We start from the raw sequence: 16,264 nt of genomic DNA, 5'->3' as shown, positions 1-16,264 counted from the left end.
TCTGAGGGCACTTAACAGAGTATCTGACAATAGCACCTGAAAAATAACAGCAGTAATAATGTATATTGTCGCCCTTACTATTTTGAACTCATTTCATAAGATAACTTTAATGACTTGCTTTCTTGATTCAGCAGTACATCTTATTCTAAGTGATTTCGTAAACATTGTGTTTCATTGTGCTTCATTGTGCTTCTCTGAAGAAGGGGAAGAAGTGCAGATGGATGTGGGGGGGGGGCAGGGGCAGAGCAGTGAGGTGGGGGGGGCAGGTATTTGGAAAAACACACCTCATCTTCTGGTCTGCCTGCAGTCAGACTCAGTGCTGGACTGGGGATGTAGAGGGCTGGGAGAGCCAGACCTGACCACAGCCACTCTTTCGACACCCCCGGATATGATGAGCCTGTGCATTTGGCAGCCCATGAATTCCCTGATGCATTCTTCCTTCCTGTTTTCTTTCAGTGTATCTGAAAAGCCTACCCAGCATTCCAATGGCCAGCAACAACACCGCCAGCATAGCACAAGCCAGGAAGCTGGTAGAACAGCTGAAGATGGAGGCCAACATCGATAGGATAAAGGTGAGGACCACGTAACCCACACCACTCCTCCAGCCTCGATTATGAGGAGCGTGGCTTGCAGCACCTGTCACTTGACTTCCCTTCTACAGAGAGTGATGAAAGCAGTGAGGGCAAGAGAGAAACTTAATGATTGGGCAAACGTTCATTTTTCTAATGTGTCTTTGCTTTCTCCAGATTTCTCTCAAATGAAATGACAGCATAGATTAAAACTGGTTCTCCATGTAGACTTAAAAACAAAACAGTAACAGCAAAACAAACAAATGAAAAACTTTGGCTCATGGCTGAGATCTAGCCAAGGAGATTGGAGAACACACAAAACGTATCAGGTCACCAGTTGACCTCCCCAACTTTGTAGAGACTGTCTTCTTATTTGGGTTTTAACTTTTCTGTCTTGGTTTAGGCTCTAAGTTTAAGTGTCTCTCTTGATTAATCCTGTCATGATTAATCCTTCTATTCACCACTGCAGGTTATAATTCTTCACTCTTTTATACCTCATTGGATTTCTTTTCTTCAAAACACTGAAATCACACATGGTCTCCCTAAGGAGAAGTCAAACAGCATAGTGGGTAAATGAAAATATTTTATCAAGTGAAACTCAGAAATGTATCTCATTTTATTAAAATAACACTAGAACATTCTTCCAAGTGCCAAATTCTTTTTAAAACTAGAATATTTTTACTATTTTCTCCATACCTGAGTTAGCAGCCTAAACTATCTACCCAACCTTTGGAGTATGCTTGTAGATCAAGGGTCAGTAAATTAAAGCTCATGAGCCAGAACATTTATTTTTATAAATAAGGGTTTATTATAACACAGCCATTAATTTACATATTGTCTGTAGCTACTTTCCCACTACAACAGCAGAGCAGAGTAGTTACAACAGAGACCACGTGGCCCTCAAAACATAAAATGTTTACTCTCTGGCCTTTTACTGAAAACTTGACTGACCCCCTGGTCTAGAACAATAGTTCTCCACCCACCTGTATACTCAGATTACTCAGGGAACTCTGTGAAAAGATCAATTCCAAGATGACACTCTAGACCAACTAAGTCAGAATCTCTTGAGTTATGATTCAGGCATCAGGTTTGTGTGTGTGTATGTGTGTGTGTGTGTGTTTTGTTTTTAATTATCACTTAGTTTCAATGTAAAGCCAAGGTTAAGAACCTAGGGAAAGGGATTTGCTCCTTTTTTTTTTTTATTTAAGTAAAAATTTACACCCACCATGGGGCTTGAACTCATGACCCTGAGATCAAGAGTTGAATGCTCACCCGACTGAGGCAGCCTGGTACTCAGGGTTTGTTCCTTCTAACTCCTATCAGATACATGCTAGAGAGTGAAGGGGGAGATGGTATTCCCTCATAAGTAAGCTAAGCAAATATCCATGGACATCTATCTATATTAATCTTCTTTTTTGAGTTCTGATAATGGGGCTATAAGATGTAAACAGCTTCTCTTCTTTCAACAGCTTTAACTCTTCTTCTTTATTCATGAATGAGATAAATAAAGGGTCCTCACCATCTGCCTTGCTCCTTTACCACCTTCTTCATCTCGTCTTTTCCTTTTGCCTCTTCTTTCTTACCCCCTTGCTGAAAAAGTAGCACAGTGACTGCTGAGAGAAGTGAGGTTATTCAAGGATTGTCACATCAAAATGAGACATTTAGTTCTTCTTTGGGAGGGACGGGGACAGAGGAAGGTTCTGCCCATGGACCTTCTGGAAAATGTCACTTTGCCTTTCAGGGCACCCCAACTAAGATAAAAGTGTTTGTGAGGCACTGTTGTGGTTGGCATTTTCTGTTACTCTTCAGCATTCTCAGATCTGCTCCCGAAGGAGGATGTGATGGTACTGGAGGTGATGAAAAACTGGCAGTGGGAGAGAGAAGACAGAAATAGGCCTGTTCAGCCATAAGTCAGATCTCCATCCTCCCTCACCTGAGTGACTGACTACAAGGGGCTCTTAGTTGATCCCTGAAATCCCATCTCAACCCTGTCTCCATCCGTGCCATCAACTATCCTCCACATTGCTGCCAATGAAAATTTTCTATAAGAAAATCTCATTATGTTCCTTTCCTACAGAAAATCTTTTCATGCTTCCCATCACCTATAAAATAAAATCCAAACCGTTAGCAGAGTATGCAAGGTGCTTCTGGCCTCTGCCCCTCTTTTCAGCTTCATCCCCTTCTTTTTGCCAACCTGCCATACTGAGCCACTTCTGATGCTCTTGATGGAAATTTCAAATGCCTGGAACATTCACTCACCTTCTTTCTGTCTCTCTGCTTTACTAACTCTGGCGACTCCTTGAAGGATCAGACCAATCATTACATCCTTTGAGAAGCTTTCCCAGACCCTCATCATACGGTTGGATTTTTACCGATTGTCAGTTGTTCATCTTTTCTTTTATCTAACAAATATTTTACTGACAGCTTTTTGAATTGCCAGACCTTTGCTAGGTCCTAGAGAGACAGAGACAGATAAAGATGAAAACATGGCTCTTGCCCTCAAGGATCTCCTTGATCCCCCTTCCTAGTCTAGGAAGCGGTTACAGAAAATATGAACACGACCTATCACTGACATAAATAAGATAGCCAAGAAGCATAATCTCCAAATATCATCAGAAAGAAGCCAGCACCACACCCCAGTTCCCTTTGTATACTTCTTCCGAAGACACCAAAGGAATCACCACGGCAAGAGAGACGAAGCGTTCATCTAATAAAGCGGGCCCTGGGTGGTGATCTTCCTAGGCAATCTTCATATCCAAATCTCTGGACCCTCACTATGTCATTAGACCTCACATTGTTGGAAATACAGCAGCAGCTTGTATTTCTGTATTTGTTCTGCACATCAGAGCCAGGCAGGCACGCTGTGGTGAAGTGTCAGATTATTTTTAGTTCAGCTGTTGGCTAAACTGCGACTGTGTTGACAGAGTTGACAGCTAGATGGTTTAGGGCTGGAGTATGTGCCTTCAGGAGTCCCTTCAAAGGCTTCTGGGCACTCAGGCTTCTCCACCTGCTGTGCATGCATGATCCCATCAGCAAGAGAGGGCTTCTCTCTGAAGATCCCATGTTTGTGATTTTGCAGTCAGAGTAGCGACCTCTTTAAGCTATAAAGGGCAGTGGTGGTGGTATGTACATGTGACAGAACCCACTGTGGCTGAAGCCACAAGAAACAGGCAACAGGGAACACAGTGGCCCTGAAGCTTCCAGAGTCCCATCAGCAGGCACGGCCATATCCCTCCTGTGGCCTCCAGAATAACTTGGGCTGCAGAGAGAAGCTGTACAGTAAGAGGATCTGAATAGCATATTCATTTTTAAACCTTCTTGTGTCCTATCCCTTTGCATCACAGATCCTGGGAGAATTGGGCTAATGAATCCATTATCTGTTCATAAGCCTCAGGCATATATAAATTATACTCCCAGCCTTTCTGTGTTTCTTTGTTAGCATTTAATTCAAGGACAGAAAGTAAAGACAAAACTTAAGGAAGCTGGGAAGGGATCTGGCGACAGGAACGGAGAGGGGCGTAGAACTGTGACACTCAGATGTATGAAACAGCAATATACTCACACTGATGTTGAGCAGAGACAAATAAAAGGAAGCTTGTCCTTCGAGCACAAGTTGAGAGAGCATGTCCAAAAGTAAAGGACAGCAGGACTTCAGTAAATCTATTTATTCACCACTATATTAGGGCTCCTTGGTTTTCTAATAATAGGAGCCTAACCCAAGCTCACTTAAGCAGGAAGAGGGGATTGATTATAAAAGATACAGTGTGTCTCAGATTCCAAGAGCAGAAATGTAGCTGGGTAAGCAATAGAAATAAGAGCTGGAAGCCCATTGGAAACCAGGAGAGCTCTGTTACATGTCTCTGCCTCCCTTTGTGTGTCTCTTTCTTTTCCCAAGAATAGATTTCTCAGCTGCCTGTTCCGTGTGGCAGATATGATGGCTGCCCACAGCTCCCAGGATCCCATGTCACTTCCACCTCCATGAAGAGGTGATAGATTGACTTAATTCCTTTTCAAGTGCATATTCCTAGAGTGGCATTTCTGTTCTAGCAAGAGTGAGCCATCTACAGCTCTAATCAATGGACATTAGAATAGAACCACATTGCACAAACATTGCTCCTAGGAATTAACACACCCACATGAATGGGAAAGGAATGGATACTTAAGGAGGAGTGAGAATCATTGTAGGCTGGAAAGATGCTTTCTGACGGAGGGCATGGTTAGCATAATGAAGAATAATGTAGATGTAAGAAAAAAAGCCAAGGCCAGGGGCGTGGGTGAAATGAGTGCTTCTTAACTAATTGGATGCTCCATAAATTGACCCCACATAAAAACGTCAAATTTATTTCTCATTTATCCCAAATAGACCTTTCCAACTTGCTCCCCTTACTCCCCCTTGCTCCCCCAAGAATATGCTCTGTCAATTCCCACCTCTCTGGTTATTCTGGGCCCCTCACTGAGAATGCCTTTCTCCTTATTCTTTTCATATCTACTACAGACTCAATGTTTGTATCCCCGACTCCTCAAAAAAAAAGTTCATATGTTGAAATCCTAACCCCCAATATGATGGTATTTGGAGGTGGGCCTTTGGAGGATGATTAGGTCAGGAGGGGTGAGCCTTCATGAATAGGATTAGCGCCCTTTTAAAAAGAGACCCCACGGGGTGCCTGGGTGGCTCAGTCGATTGAGCGTCCAACTTCAGCTCAGGTCATGATCTTGCAGTCCGTGGGCTCGAGTCCTGCGTCGGGCTCTGTGCTGACAGCTCAGAGCCTGGAGCCTGCTTCAGATTCTGTGTCTCCCTCTCTCTCTGCCCCTCCCCTGCTCGTGCTCTGTCTCTCTCTGCCTCATTCATAAATAAATAAATAAATAAATAAATAAATAAATAAATAAATAAATATTTTAAAAAATAAAAAAAAAAAAAAGAGAGAGAGACCCCAGGGAGGTCCCTCATCCCTTCCATCGTGGGAGGTAATAGTAAGAAAACATCTTTGAACCAGGAAGTGGACTCCTGCCAGGTGCCGAATCTGCCAGCACTCTGTTCTTAGACTTTCCACTCTCCAGAACTGTGAGGAATAAATTTCTGTTGTTTATAATCCACCCATTCTACGATATTTTGTTACAGAACCTGAATTGACTAAGACCCTGTCCAAATCTTACTCCCCTTTTAAGGGTCAGCTCCAATCCCCATTTGTCTGTGAATCTCTTGCCATTCTGACCATTTTCATCAAACAAATTTTTCCAACTAGACTACAGTCCTCAAAGTCAAAGACCATGTCATTCACCTGTCTGCATCCGTCAGGGCAGTGGAGTACTCAGGCATTCCAGAAACTCTTTTTGAGTGGATAACTTTAAGTTCATGTGCTAAGAATGTCATATAACAGGACATCAGGAGCTATACTCCATGTGACATTTCCAGTGACATTTATGGTTTGGGAAATTGCAAGCCTGAATATAACTGGCTAAATAAAACTGTGATCACAGGAGAAGTTTCACTGAAATGCAAAAATGAAGAGAGGACGGACGAATAGTTTCATGTCATACGTATGATTATAAGTAGCCAGCGTTTATAGTACACCTTCTTTTTAAAACAGTTCAACATAAAAATAGACCCGATTTTCATAACTGACAAATATGTGTAAATTATTGAATTAAAGACAAAGGTTCCTTTTTCTTAGAGGCTGGGGGAGGGGCAAAGGGAGAGAGAGAGAGAGAGAGAGGAAGAAATCATCTTTCTGATGATTGATTCATAAAAGATTAGAATTGTACCAATCATGAAAAAAAAAAGGTACTGAAAAAAGACCAGTTAGACATCACACTTGGTACTAGAGAGGGGACATACATCCTAAGTTTGGGGCTTTTGAAGTTTTTCTCCAGCATTTGAAATGAAAGTTTTAACATCTCTTCCCCAAAATGCTTGCATTTGATTTATTAGGGAGAATAAGATACTGTCCTCCTCATAGGCCAATTGAGAGAATTTTCAGGGACTATAAAATCAGTACAGTGTGTCAAAGGACTTAAAGAGAAAAGGGTTGTGCTCAGCATTGGCCAGTCCTAATTCTTTCAATTTGCGGATAATGAAGCAAAAATTTTAAATTGAATTCACACATACGTTAATAATGGAGCTTGGCACTTCATTTTTATGACAGTTGATATAACTTTTAAAAATTCAGTAGGTATTTGTTAAGCACCACACACATGCTTAGCCTTACTCATTGTACCTAGGGGCTACAGAAGTACTGTTAAACCTTGATGATTTGAAATCCCTAGAAAATGAATTTCTCTGGATAGCCCAGTTTTCAGGCCAGATGAAGTCTCCCTTTTTAAAAATGTAACTATTTTGGGTGACGCTTTTCAGTGTCTTTCTTTTTTATTAAATAAATGTACTTTTTTGGTGACTATTTTGAAGTTATTAATTTCAAAAATATCATTCTATTTCCTTTTTAAAAAAATCCTGTAGATACAACATTAGTTTAATACCACCCTTGGAGGAGAGGAGAGGGGAAGAGGACTTAGAATATTCTCTCATTATTTTATAAATAAAAAATAGTAGATATTTATCCATACAATTTTACTTTCTGTAGTATTGCAATCAAAGTTTGACCCTGGGTACTCCTCACACCCAGGAAAGATCCTTTCTACTCAATTATGGCCACCCACAGTGATGCAGACACCATGATGTTGAGAAGCATGTCAAAGAATACTGAGGTTTCTTCTACATTCACTAGTATTAAACTGAACATTTGCATTTTTTCTTACATGAATTACATATTAAAGGTTCAAAGAAAAATGAAGGCTTAAAAGTAGCCAGTTGCTTTTGACCTGAGCAAAAGACCTTTCTAGACAAATGTCACACCAATCTCTCCTACTTTGGAAATTCTGTCTCTTCCAGAGGTTGGCAGTTTCTTTGCCTTCAGGCACATCACCAGGCATATGACGGGCGATGTTCAATGTTCATAATAACTTCCTATTTCAAGCCTCCATCCCAGCACAATCTTTGAGGTCCTTTAAAGCAACAAGTTAAAGTTAAGTCAACTTTGGGTGGTGCCTTTAGTGCAGGCAACTCAACTGAGAGAGTTGATTGCCATCTCACACATGAGACTTCCCGCATACATAGGCAGTAACCACCTGTCAGTGCTTTACTTCTTTGCCCGATGGCTTGCAAGCATTTTGCGACATCAATTTTAAAATGCGTCTCGAGGGGCGCCTGGGTGGCGCAGTCGGTTAAGCGTCCGACTTCAGCCAGGTCACGATCTCGCGGTCCGTGAGTTCGAGCCCCGCGTCGGGCTCTGGGCTGATGGCTCAGAGCCTGGAGCCTGTTTCCGATTCTGTGTCTCCCTCTCTCTCTGCCCCTCCCCCGTTCATGCTCTGTCTCTCTCTGTCCCAAAAATAAATAAACGTTGAAAAAAAAAAATTTAAAAAAAAAATAAAATGCGTCTCGATTTCAGAATGTAATGAAGACAGATGTATATCCTTACATACTGTTTAAATTCTTGGGTCTGACTTTTACCCTAACACCTGCTTCTCAAGAGCTGTCATGGTATCTGCCTAGGGTGGCTCCCTATGTTTTCAGAGGCTAAAATCATAGTGTGGCAGCCTTTGTTGGGACTGTGTGGAGTGACCCTCTCTTTCCTCTGATGTTCTCAGCCCCTGTCTCATTTGGAGAGATTGCTGGATAGCTGGGCGTCAGCAGTGGTCAGTCTGGGGACATGCACACGCTTATCAAATGTAATTCCTTTACCTGTGCAACAGATGTCATCTCCCTGCCTGAGGACACGCTCCACCATCTGCCCATCCTAAATCATCAGTCTTGGTTCTCTGTTTCGTCAGCTCCAACAATGTACAGACACAGTGTTATTTCTCCATCTTGAAGAAAAAATTTTTTAATGTTTATTTTTGAGAGAGAGAGCATGGGCATGGGAGGGGCAGAGAGAGAGAGGGAGGGAGACACAGAATCTGAAGCAGGCTCCAGGTTATGAGCTGTCAGCACAGAGCCCAGCACAGGGCTTGAACTCACGAACCGTGAGATCATGACCTGAGCCAAAATCAGATGCTTAACTGACTGAGCCACCCAGGCGCCCCCTTAAATAAAATTTTTAATTTTTTTCTCTCGATTTGCCCACTTCCTCTCCCAGCAGCTGCCTCATTTGTTTATTCTGCTTTGCAGAGCTTCTTGAAAAAGTTGTCTGTATTCACTACCTCTGATTTTCCCTTTCTTTTGAAACATTATTTTTCCTCTGGAAGTAATCTCAAAGGTACAACAGGGTTGCGAATATAGTACAAAGAATTTTGTTTTCCCCTGAACCATTTGAAAATAAGTTGTCAACAGCTGCCCCATCACTTCCAAATACTTTAGTGTGTACTTTCTGTAAGTAAAAACATTTCTTCTACATAATCATAAAGTACAGTCATCAGAATTAGAAAGTTAACATTGATGTGTTGCTACTTTCTAATCCTCAGACCTCACTTAAGTATTGCAAATCACCCTAATAATAATAATATCCCTTTTAGCAAAAGAACCTAGTTCAGAATCATGTGTTGCATCTAGTTGTCCTGTCCATAGACTTCCTTGACTTTCATGACCTTGGCACTTTTGAAGATTATGGGCCGTCTGTTTTGTGGAATACCACTCAATTTGGGTGTCTAGTATTTCTTCATGATTAAATTCAGTTAACAAAACTGGGGCATTAATATAGAATTGATGGGGATATTTGTCTCATTGCATCCTATCAGTGACATGTGATTTCAAATTGTCACTGTGATGTTAACTTTGATTACTTAATTAAGGTGTTATTTTCAAGTTTCTTCACGTAAAGTTCTTTTGTCTTTTGTAGTTCAGAAACATTTGTATTTGGGGGGAGGGACCTTGAGATCTATAACTATCCTACCCCTCAACAAACATTTTATTCTTTTATTAAAAAAATTTTTCAATGTTCATTTATTTTTAAGGGAGAAAGAGACAAAGTGTGAGCAGGGGAGGGGCACAGAGAGCGATACATAGAATCTGAAGCAGGTTCCAGGCTCTGACCTGTCAGCACAGAGCCCAGTGTGGGGCTCGAACCCATAAACCACAAAATCGTGACCAGAGCCGAGGTCGGATGCTTAACCGACTGAGCCACCCAGGCGCCCCACAAACATTCTATTTTTAAAAACGTATTTAATTATATTAGTATGGACTCATGGTTTCCTCTTTTATTCGGTGGTTTATAATCTGCTACTGCCATCAATTATTTTGATGTTTTAATTGGCACAGACTGAGAAGCTAGCTACCGTGTCCTTGTGACATGACTCCATCATTGTTTGAGTGCCTCCTTAGTGTTTGGTACAAAAAGATGATGGTGTAGGGGCCTCTTGTTATTTTCCTGCCCCAGCCCTAGAATCATCCTTTCTCCAAGAGCACTCATTCCTATGAGAATGGTGTTTAGAAATGAAACTCTGGATGCCAGGTGTTGTCATTGCTGAAGCGTTTGAGGTGTTGCTACTCTTAGTTCCTCTCAGTGGACGGAGTTAGAGAATACTACACACACACACACACACACACACACACACACACACTTTTACATCTGCATTTCTTTCTTTCTTTGTGTATCCATGTATATGTAAGCATGAGTTCACACCGACACCACCAGGTCCTGTCCTACACCACAGTACATTCTAGCTTTTCCACTTCCTGTATTTGTAACTTCCTGCACTGACAGAGAGGGTCCTGGCTCCCCTTGTCCTTATTTGGTCAACTCTCCTGTAGGGAACCAAGGTCCCATATTCCATGGCCTCTCCTCCCAACATGCATGCATTCGCCTCCCACTTGGGCTCCTACGCTCCTGTCCCCTGTACAGATGCTCTCCTCACCGTGCTTAAGCTCTGACATCCCACCGTGGGCCTCTGACCTAGTGTGGGGCCCCCCGTGCTTAGTCCCACCAATCTCTTTAAGACTGAACTGTTCATGAAGGAGGAGGAGTCCCCATTTGCTCTTTTTTTTTTCATTATTGTTTTAGAGAGAAAGAGCACGAGTGGTGGGAGGGATGGAAGGAGAGAAGAGAATCTTAAGCAGGCTCCACACTCAGTGCAGAGCCCAACATAACATGGGGCTCGATCCCACAACCCTGGGATCATGACCTGAGCCAAAATCAAGAGTCAGGTGCTCAACTGACTGAGCCACCCACGTGCCCCCCAATTTGCTCTTCAACCTGTTCCAGTGAGACTTTCACTCCCACCATTCTCTCAAACCTTCTCTCACCAAGGTTGCTGAGGGCTGCAGTTGGGTAAATCTAACTAAGTCAATTCTCAGTTTCATCGGATGTGGCCTACTGGTAGCATTTGACATGGTTAATGATTCCTCATGCCTTGAAGCATTTTCTTCGGCATTTGGCTCTCAGCAGCCCCCACTTTCACAGGCTACTCCATCTAAATTCCCTTTTCTGGCTCTGCTTGAGCTCCCCAGCTTCTTACATTGAAGTGTCCTGGGGTTCAGTCCTTGTCCCTCTCTTTTCTACCTAAACATGCTCTCTTGATGATCTTATTCCTTCCCAAGGCTTTATCCACCATCTGTAGGGCCCTGACTCCCAAATTTATAGCTCTCATCTACATCTCTCTCAAACTCCAGCACTGTATATCCCACTGGTAGCATTTTAATTTCAAACCGAACCTGTATTCTTGATCTCACCCCCAAAACTTCTCTCCTTGCAGCTTTCACCAGCTGAAATGAGAACAGCTTCGTCTTTCTACTTGTTCAGTCCCATAACTTTAAGAATTATCCTTACAAGTTCTTTTGCATTCATACCCTATCTCCAGTCTGTCATAAATTCCTGGTGAGTCTACATTCAAATACCGTTTATCTAGAATTATATTACTTCACACCACTTCTGAACCACTGCCACCTCTCTCTTAGATTACAGCGGTAGACTCCAGGGCAATCTCTGCTTCCTCCCTTGACTCCCCAAAAGTACTCCGTGTTCTCCACACCAGCATTCTGAGTGCTCCTTTCCAGTGCAAGTCAGTGCCTCCCTTTCTTTCTGTAAGTTTTTACCCAAAGATTAATTACCTTCTCAATTAAGCCCAATTATTGTAATCTGTTCCCCACCCCCACTGCACACACACACATTCATAATCTCTTTTACCCTGCTTTACTTTCCATTTCCTTATAAAATTTACTACCTTCTAACATTCTCTATAACTACAATGCTTTCTTTTCTGTTCTCTCACTCAAATTCTATATACGCAATTATATATAGAATTCTCCCACTCAAATACTATATAAGCAATTTCTTTATGCTGTATTTTGGTATAGCTTGATTCATGTTGCTTCATTTGAGGTTTGCTGGGTTACTTGAACCTGTGGACTTGTTGTTTTCATCAGTCATTATGTCTCTTTCAGCCACTATGGCTTCAGATATTGTTTCTTCCTTCTTCTCCACCCACAACTTATCTCCTCTCCTTTCGAGACCCCCATTACATGTGTATTCAGGCCCTTCAAGTTGTCTTCTAGCTTAATATTCTGTGTTCGTATTTTATCAGCCTATTTTCTCTGTGTACTTAATTTTGAGGAGTTCCTATTGTCGTTTTCAAATTCACTCATCTTTTCTTCTGCGGCGTCTAAATCTACTGTTAATTCCATCCAATGTATTTTTTTTTTTTATCTCCAGAGATGTGATTTGGGTCTTTTAAACATCTTCCATGTCTCTTTCTATTATGTTTTGCTTTCTTCTATCTTCTTGATTGTATGGACAATATTTAAAATAGCTATTTTAACAACAAACCTCCTTATCTATTAATTTTATCATCTGTGTCAATTCTGGGTCTTTTTCTTTGGATTAATTTTTCTCCTTATAAGGGAGAGATTTTTTTTTCACACTTAATTACATGCCTGATTTTTTTTTTATTGGATTCTAAACATTGTGGCATACTGGAATTTTTTTGTATTCCCTTTAATATTTGGGGGTTTTGTTCTGTAGTGCAATTAAGTTACTTAGAAGCATTTGATCTATTCAAGCCTTACTTTTGAACACTGGCAGGTGGGTCCACAACAGCCTTTAACCTAGGCCGATTTGGTACCCCTTCTGAAGCAATACCCTTTTTAGGACTCTGGTCAGTCCCCCATCTGTTATGAGATCATGGAAGCACAAACTTTTCTGGCCCTGCGTGATCACCAGGGATTATTTCAGTTGATCCTTTCTGAATTTTTTTGTACAGCTTCAAGCAGTTTTCTCCCACATATGTGCTGATCAGTATTCAGCTAATGACTCAAAAGGAATCCTCTGGAAACCTCCAGAGCTCACACTTTCTGTCTCCCTCTCATTCTGTGTCTGTGTAGCACTTTATTCTCTGTTACTCTCTCTTCAACTCAGGGAGATCCCTGAACTCTGTTTGGGTAGCCCCTCCCTGTGCCATGGCCTAAAAACATTTTTCCCTTTTTTTTTTTTTAAACATTGACTTTTGAGAGAGAGAAAGAGAGCAAGTGGGGAAGGGGGAAGAGGGGGAGTGGACAGAGGCTCTGAAGCAGACTCTGTGCTAACAGCAGAGAGCCTGATGTGGGGTTCAAACTCATGACTTGTGAGATCATGACCTGAGCCAAAGTCAGATGCTTAACCAACTGAACCACCCAGGGACCCCTGTTTTAAACAGTCAACTGGGACAATCACGGGGCTTATCTTATCTCCCTTTTCTCACAGGTCACTGTCCTGTTGTCTGACATTTAAAAACTACTTGTTCATGTATTTTTTCCAGTTTAATTGGTGTGTGTTTTTTCATCTGAGTCTGAATTAGAAGCCTAGAATATTACATAATTCCACAGGGACAGGAATCTTTGTATATTTTGTTCCCTTATTATCCCAAATATCCAGACCTATGCCCGGCAAATTAGGTACTCAGTAAATAAATATTAGCTGAATAGAATATTTATTGAGTAAGATTGTTTGAGAACTCCTTCAGCAGTTATCTGAGTGTCTACTTTGTGTCTGCCACTGATCATACAGTGGATAAAGCGGATACAGTTTCTGCCTTCATAGAGCATAGTGCCTAAAAGGAAAGACATATATCAAACAGCAAATAAATAAACGACGCTTGTCATTATAAATTGTGAGAAGCGTTTTTCTGCAAATGGAAAGAACAGGGTGCTCTGAAAGAACATGATGAGGGAAGTCATTATTGGATGAAGCGGTCAGTAAAGACTCTTCAAAGAGGCAATATTTCAGCTGACTCCTAAAGGAAGAGAAGAAACCAGCCTATGGAGAAAATGGGGGAAAAAATACTCCAGGGAGTTGTATAAATGAAGCTCTAAGGCATAAGAGAACTTGGAGCTTCCACAAAATTAGGGAAGGCTTGTGTGGGGAAGGGAAGAAGGCCACACACAAAATTGGAAAGATGGGCAGGCCCAAAGCACGCAAGCTTCACAGGCTGTTTTAAGATGTTTTTGTTCTCTACAAAGTAGAATGACAGACTATGAGAGGTTTTGACTAAGAGCGTGATATGAGCCCATTTATATTTTTAAATTAACTTCCTAGCCGTAGTATGGAAAATGCTACTCTTGGCACAGTAGTCAAAGCAGGGAATTCATTTAGAACTGAGATTCTTCAACTTTTCTGCCTTAGACCTGTTAGGTAGCTTCCTGAAGCATATGGTCTCCTCTTCAGAATGTGTTCAAATTACAAAGGAAAGTAATCCTATTGAAATACAGTTTATCAGAATATTTTTTAGAAAAAAACATTTGTGATAAAGTTATATATGTACTCCTTTATTAACGGATTATATAAGATCTCATAGTGGGTCTATAATTATAAAGTAGATGAACATAAATGAAATGTTCAGATGTTTGCAATAGCTTGTAATGTGATGGAAAATATCTGATTTCTATAGGGAACCAAGTCAGAGGGTTAATGCTACTGTTTTGTGTTTACCTCTGGAAATGTAATGAAAAGAAATGCTAAATGAAATGGAAAGAAATGCCAAATTTCCATTTGAGGTTGGTGAAGATAAAGATGTAATTTTTATTATTAAAGTTCACAGACCACCCCCTGAATTCTATCTGTTGAGCCTGTATTCGTCTGTTTGAGCTGCTGTAATGGAATACCATAGACTGGGTGGCTTATAAACAACAGAATCTTTTTCTCATGGTTCTGGAGACTGGGAAGTCCAACATCAAAGCACTGGCAGATTCCATGTCTGATGAGAGCCTGCTTCCTGATTCATAGATGGCAGACTTTGCACTAGGTTCTCACATGGCAGAAGGGGTGAGGGAACTCTGGAATCTCTCTCATGTGCGCACTAACTCCATGCATGAGAACTCCAGATTCCGTGACATTGGGAATTAAGTTTCAACATATACATCTTGGAGGACACAAACATTCAGTTTATAGTAGACCCTTTGGGAAACCCAAATTAATCACTTTTTGTTTAAGAGGTTATTTCTGGAAACATGGAGAAAGAAGATGGAGGCTTGAATTAGGGCAGTCACAATAGCAATAAGGAAACAAATCTGAGATATTTTCAGAGGAATAATCAACAAGACAGAAAAGAGAGAGATTGCCTGTGGTTACTGGGAAAGTTTTCATGGAAGTAGGCCTAAAGGTATTTAATGGAAAAGACAGGGTAGGCAAAATCTTGGCAGGGATAGTCAGAAAGCAAGAAGACTTTCCAGGCAGACTATTTTTGCTGTGACTCATTTTAAGTAAGGGATAAGGATGACACTATGCATTCTAAAAGAAGAGTATTCATAGGATTAAGTCAGGAGCACTGAGACTCACTACTCAGTCACCCATGAGCTGTGAGACCTAAGACAAACAACTACCTAATGAAGCCTCAAATTCACATATTTAAGATGGGGATAATAATAGCTTGTGACTCATAATATTGTTGTAAGTATTAAATAAGATACTGTATGTAAAGCGGTTAGCACATTTCTAACACATAGCAAGAGCAGATAAATAATAGCAATTATTCTCATTCCTGCTAGGATTCTGACAATGTGTGGGACTATCACCCACAGGAAATTGCAATCTGGTTAAGGAAACCAGATAAAACCCATAAAATATTTTTAAAAAGAAACCATTCAGAATCAAGTGGTCAAATATAAGATATATGCAACGCGTAAGCTATTAATTTTTCTCAATGTAGCACTTTTTGTTTAATAAAAAGATTTTGAAAACCTCTGCTTCACACAGGCATACCTTGTTTGATCGTGCATTTTTATTGCATTTCTCAGATACTGCCGTTTTTTGTTATTTTTTTGTGTTTTTTTACAAACTGAAGGTTTCTGGCAACCCTGCCTTGAGCAAGTCTATTTGTGTCATTTTTCCAACAGCGTTTGCTCACTTCACGTCTCTGTGTCACATTTGGGTAATTCTTGCAATATTCCAAGCTTTTCCATCATTATTGTATTTGCTGTGGTGATCTGTGATCAGTGACTATGACTTGCTACAAGCTCAGATGACGGTTAGCATTTTTTAGCATGAAGTATTTTTTACTTAAAGTATGTTCGCTGTTTTCTTAGGCATAAAGCCACTACACACTTATAGACTACAGGATAGTGTAAACATAACTTTTATACGCCCTGGGAAACCAGAATATTCATTTGACTCGCTTTATTGTGGTATCCACTTTATTGCAGTGGTCTGGTATGAAACCTGCAATATCTCTGAGGTATGCCTGTGTTTGTATGTGAACATTGCAGAATAGGGATGGTGCCGGATCTCTTCTTAACAAGTGAG

The 16,264-nt window shown here is 41.0% G+C and overlaps 1 protein-coding gene across 2 annotated transcripts in view; it reads left to right on the top strand.

Moving 5' to 3' along the window:
* Positions 1–16,264, top strand: part of GNG2 (G protein subunit gamma 2) — a 119,407-nt gene that overhangs the window by 93,120 nt on the left and 10,023 nt on the right. For both annotated transcript variants that reach the window (XM_047079660.1, XM_047079659.1), the window contains one exon: positions 457–572. In XM_047079660.1, the coding sequence (XP_046935616.1) occupies positions 486–572 (87 nt within the window). In that variant the 5' untranslated portion in view covers positions 457–485. The remainder of the gene's footprint in view (positions 1–456; positions 573–16,264) is intronic.

This window comes from Lynx rufus, unplaced genomic scaffold (genome assembly GCF_022079265.1).
Source record: "Lynx rufus isolate CCGP_SWC_20201006 ecotype Redwood Valley unplaced genomic scaffold, mLynRuf1.p SCAF_17, whole genome shotgun sequence".
Lineage (NCBI taxonomy): Eukaryota > Metazoa > Chordata > Mammalia > Carnivora > Felidae > Lynx > Lynx rufus.
This window is presented reverse-complemented; position numbering and strand designations above follow the sequence as displayed.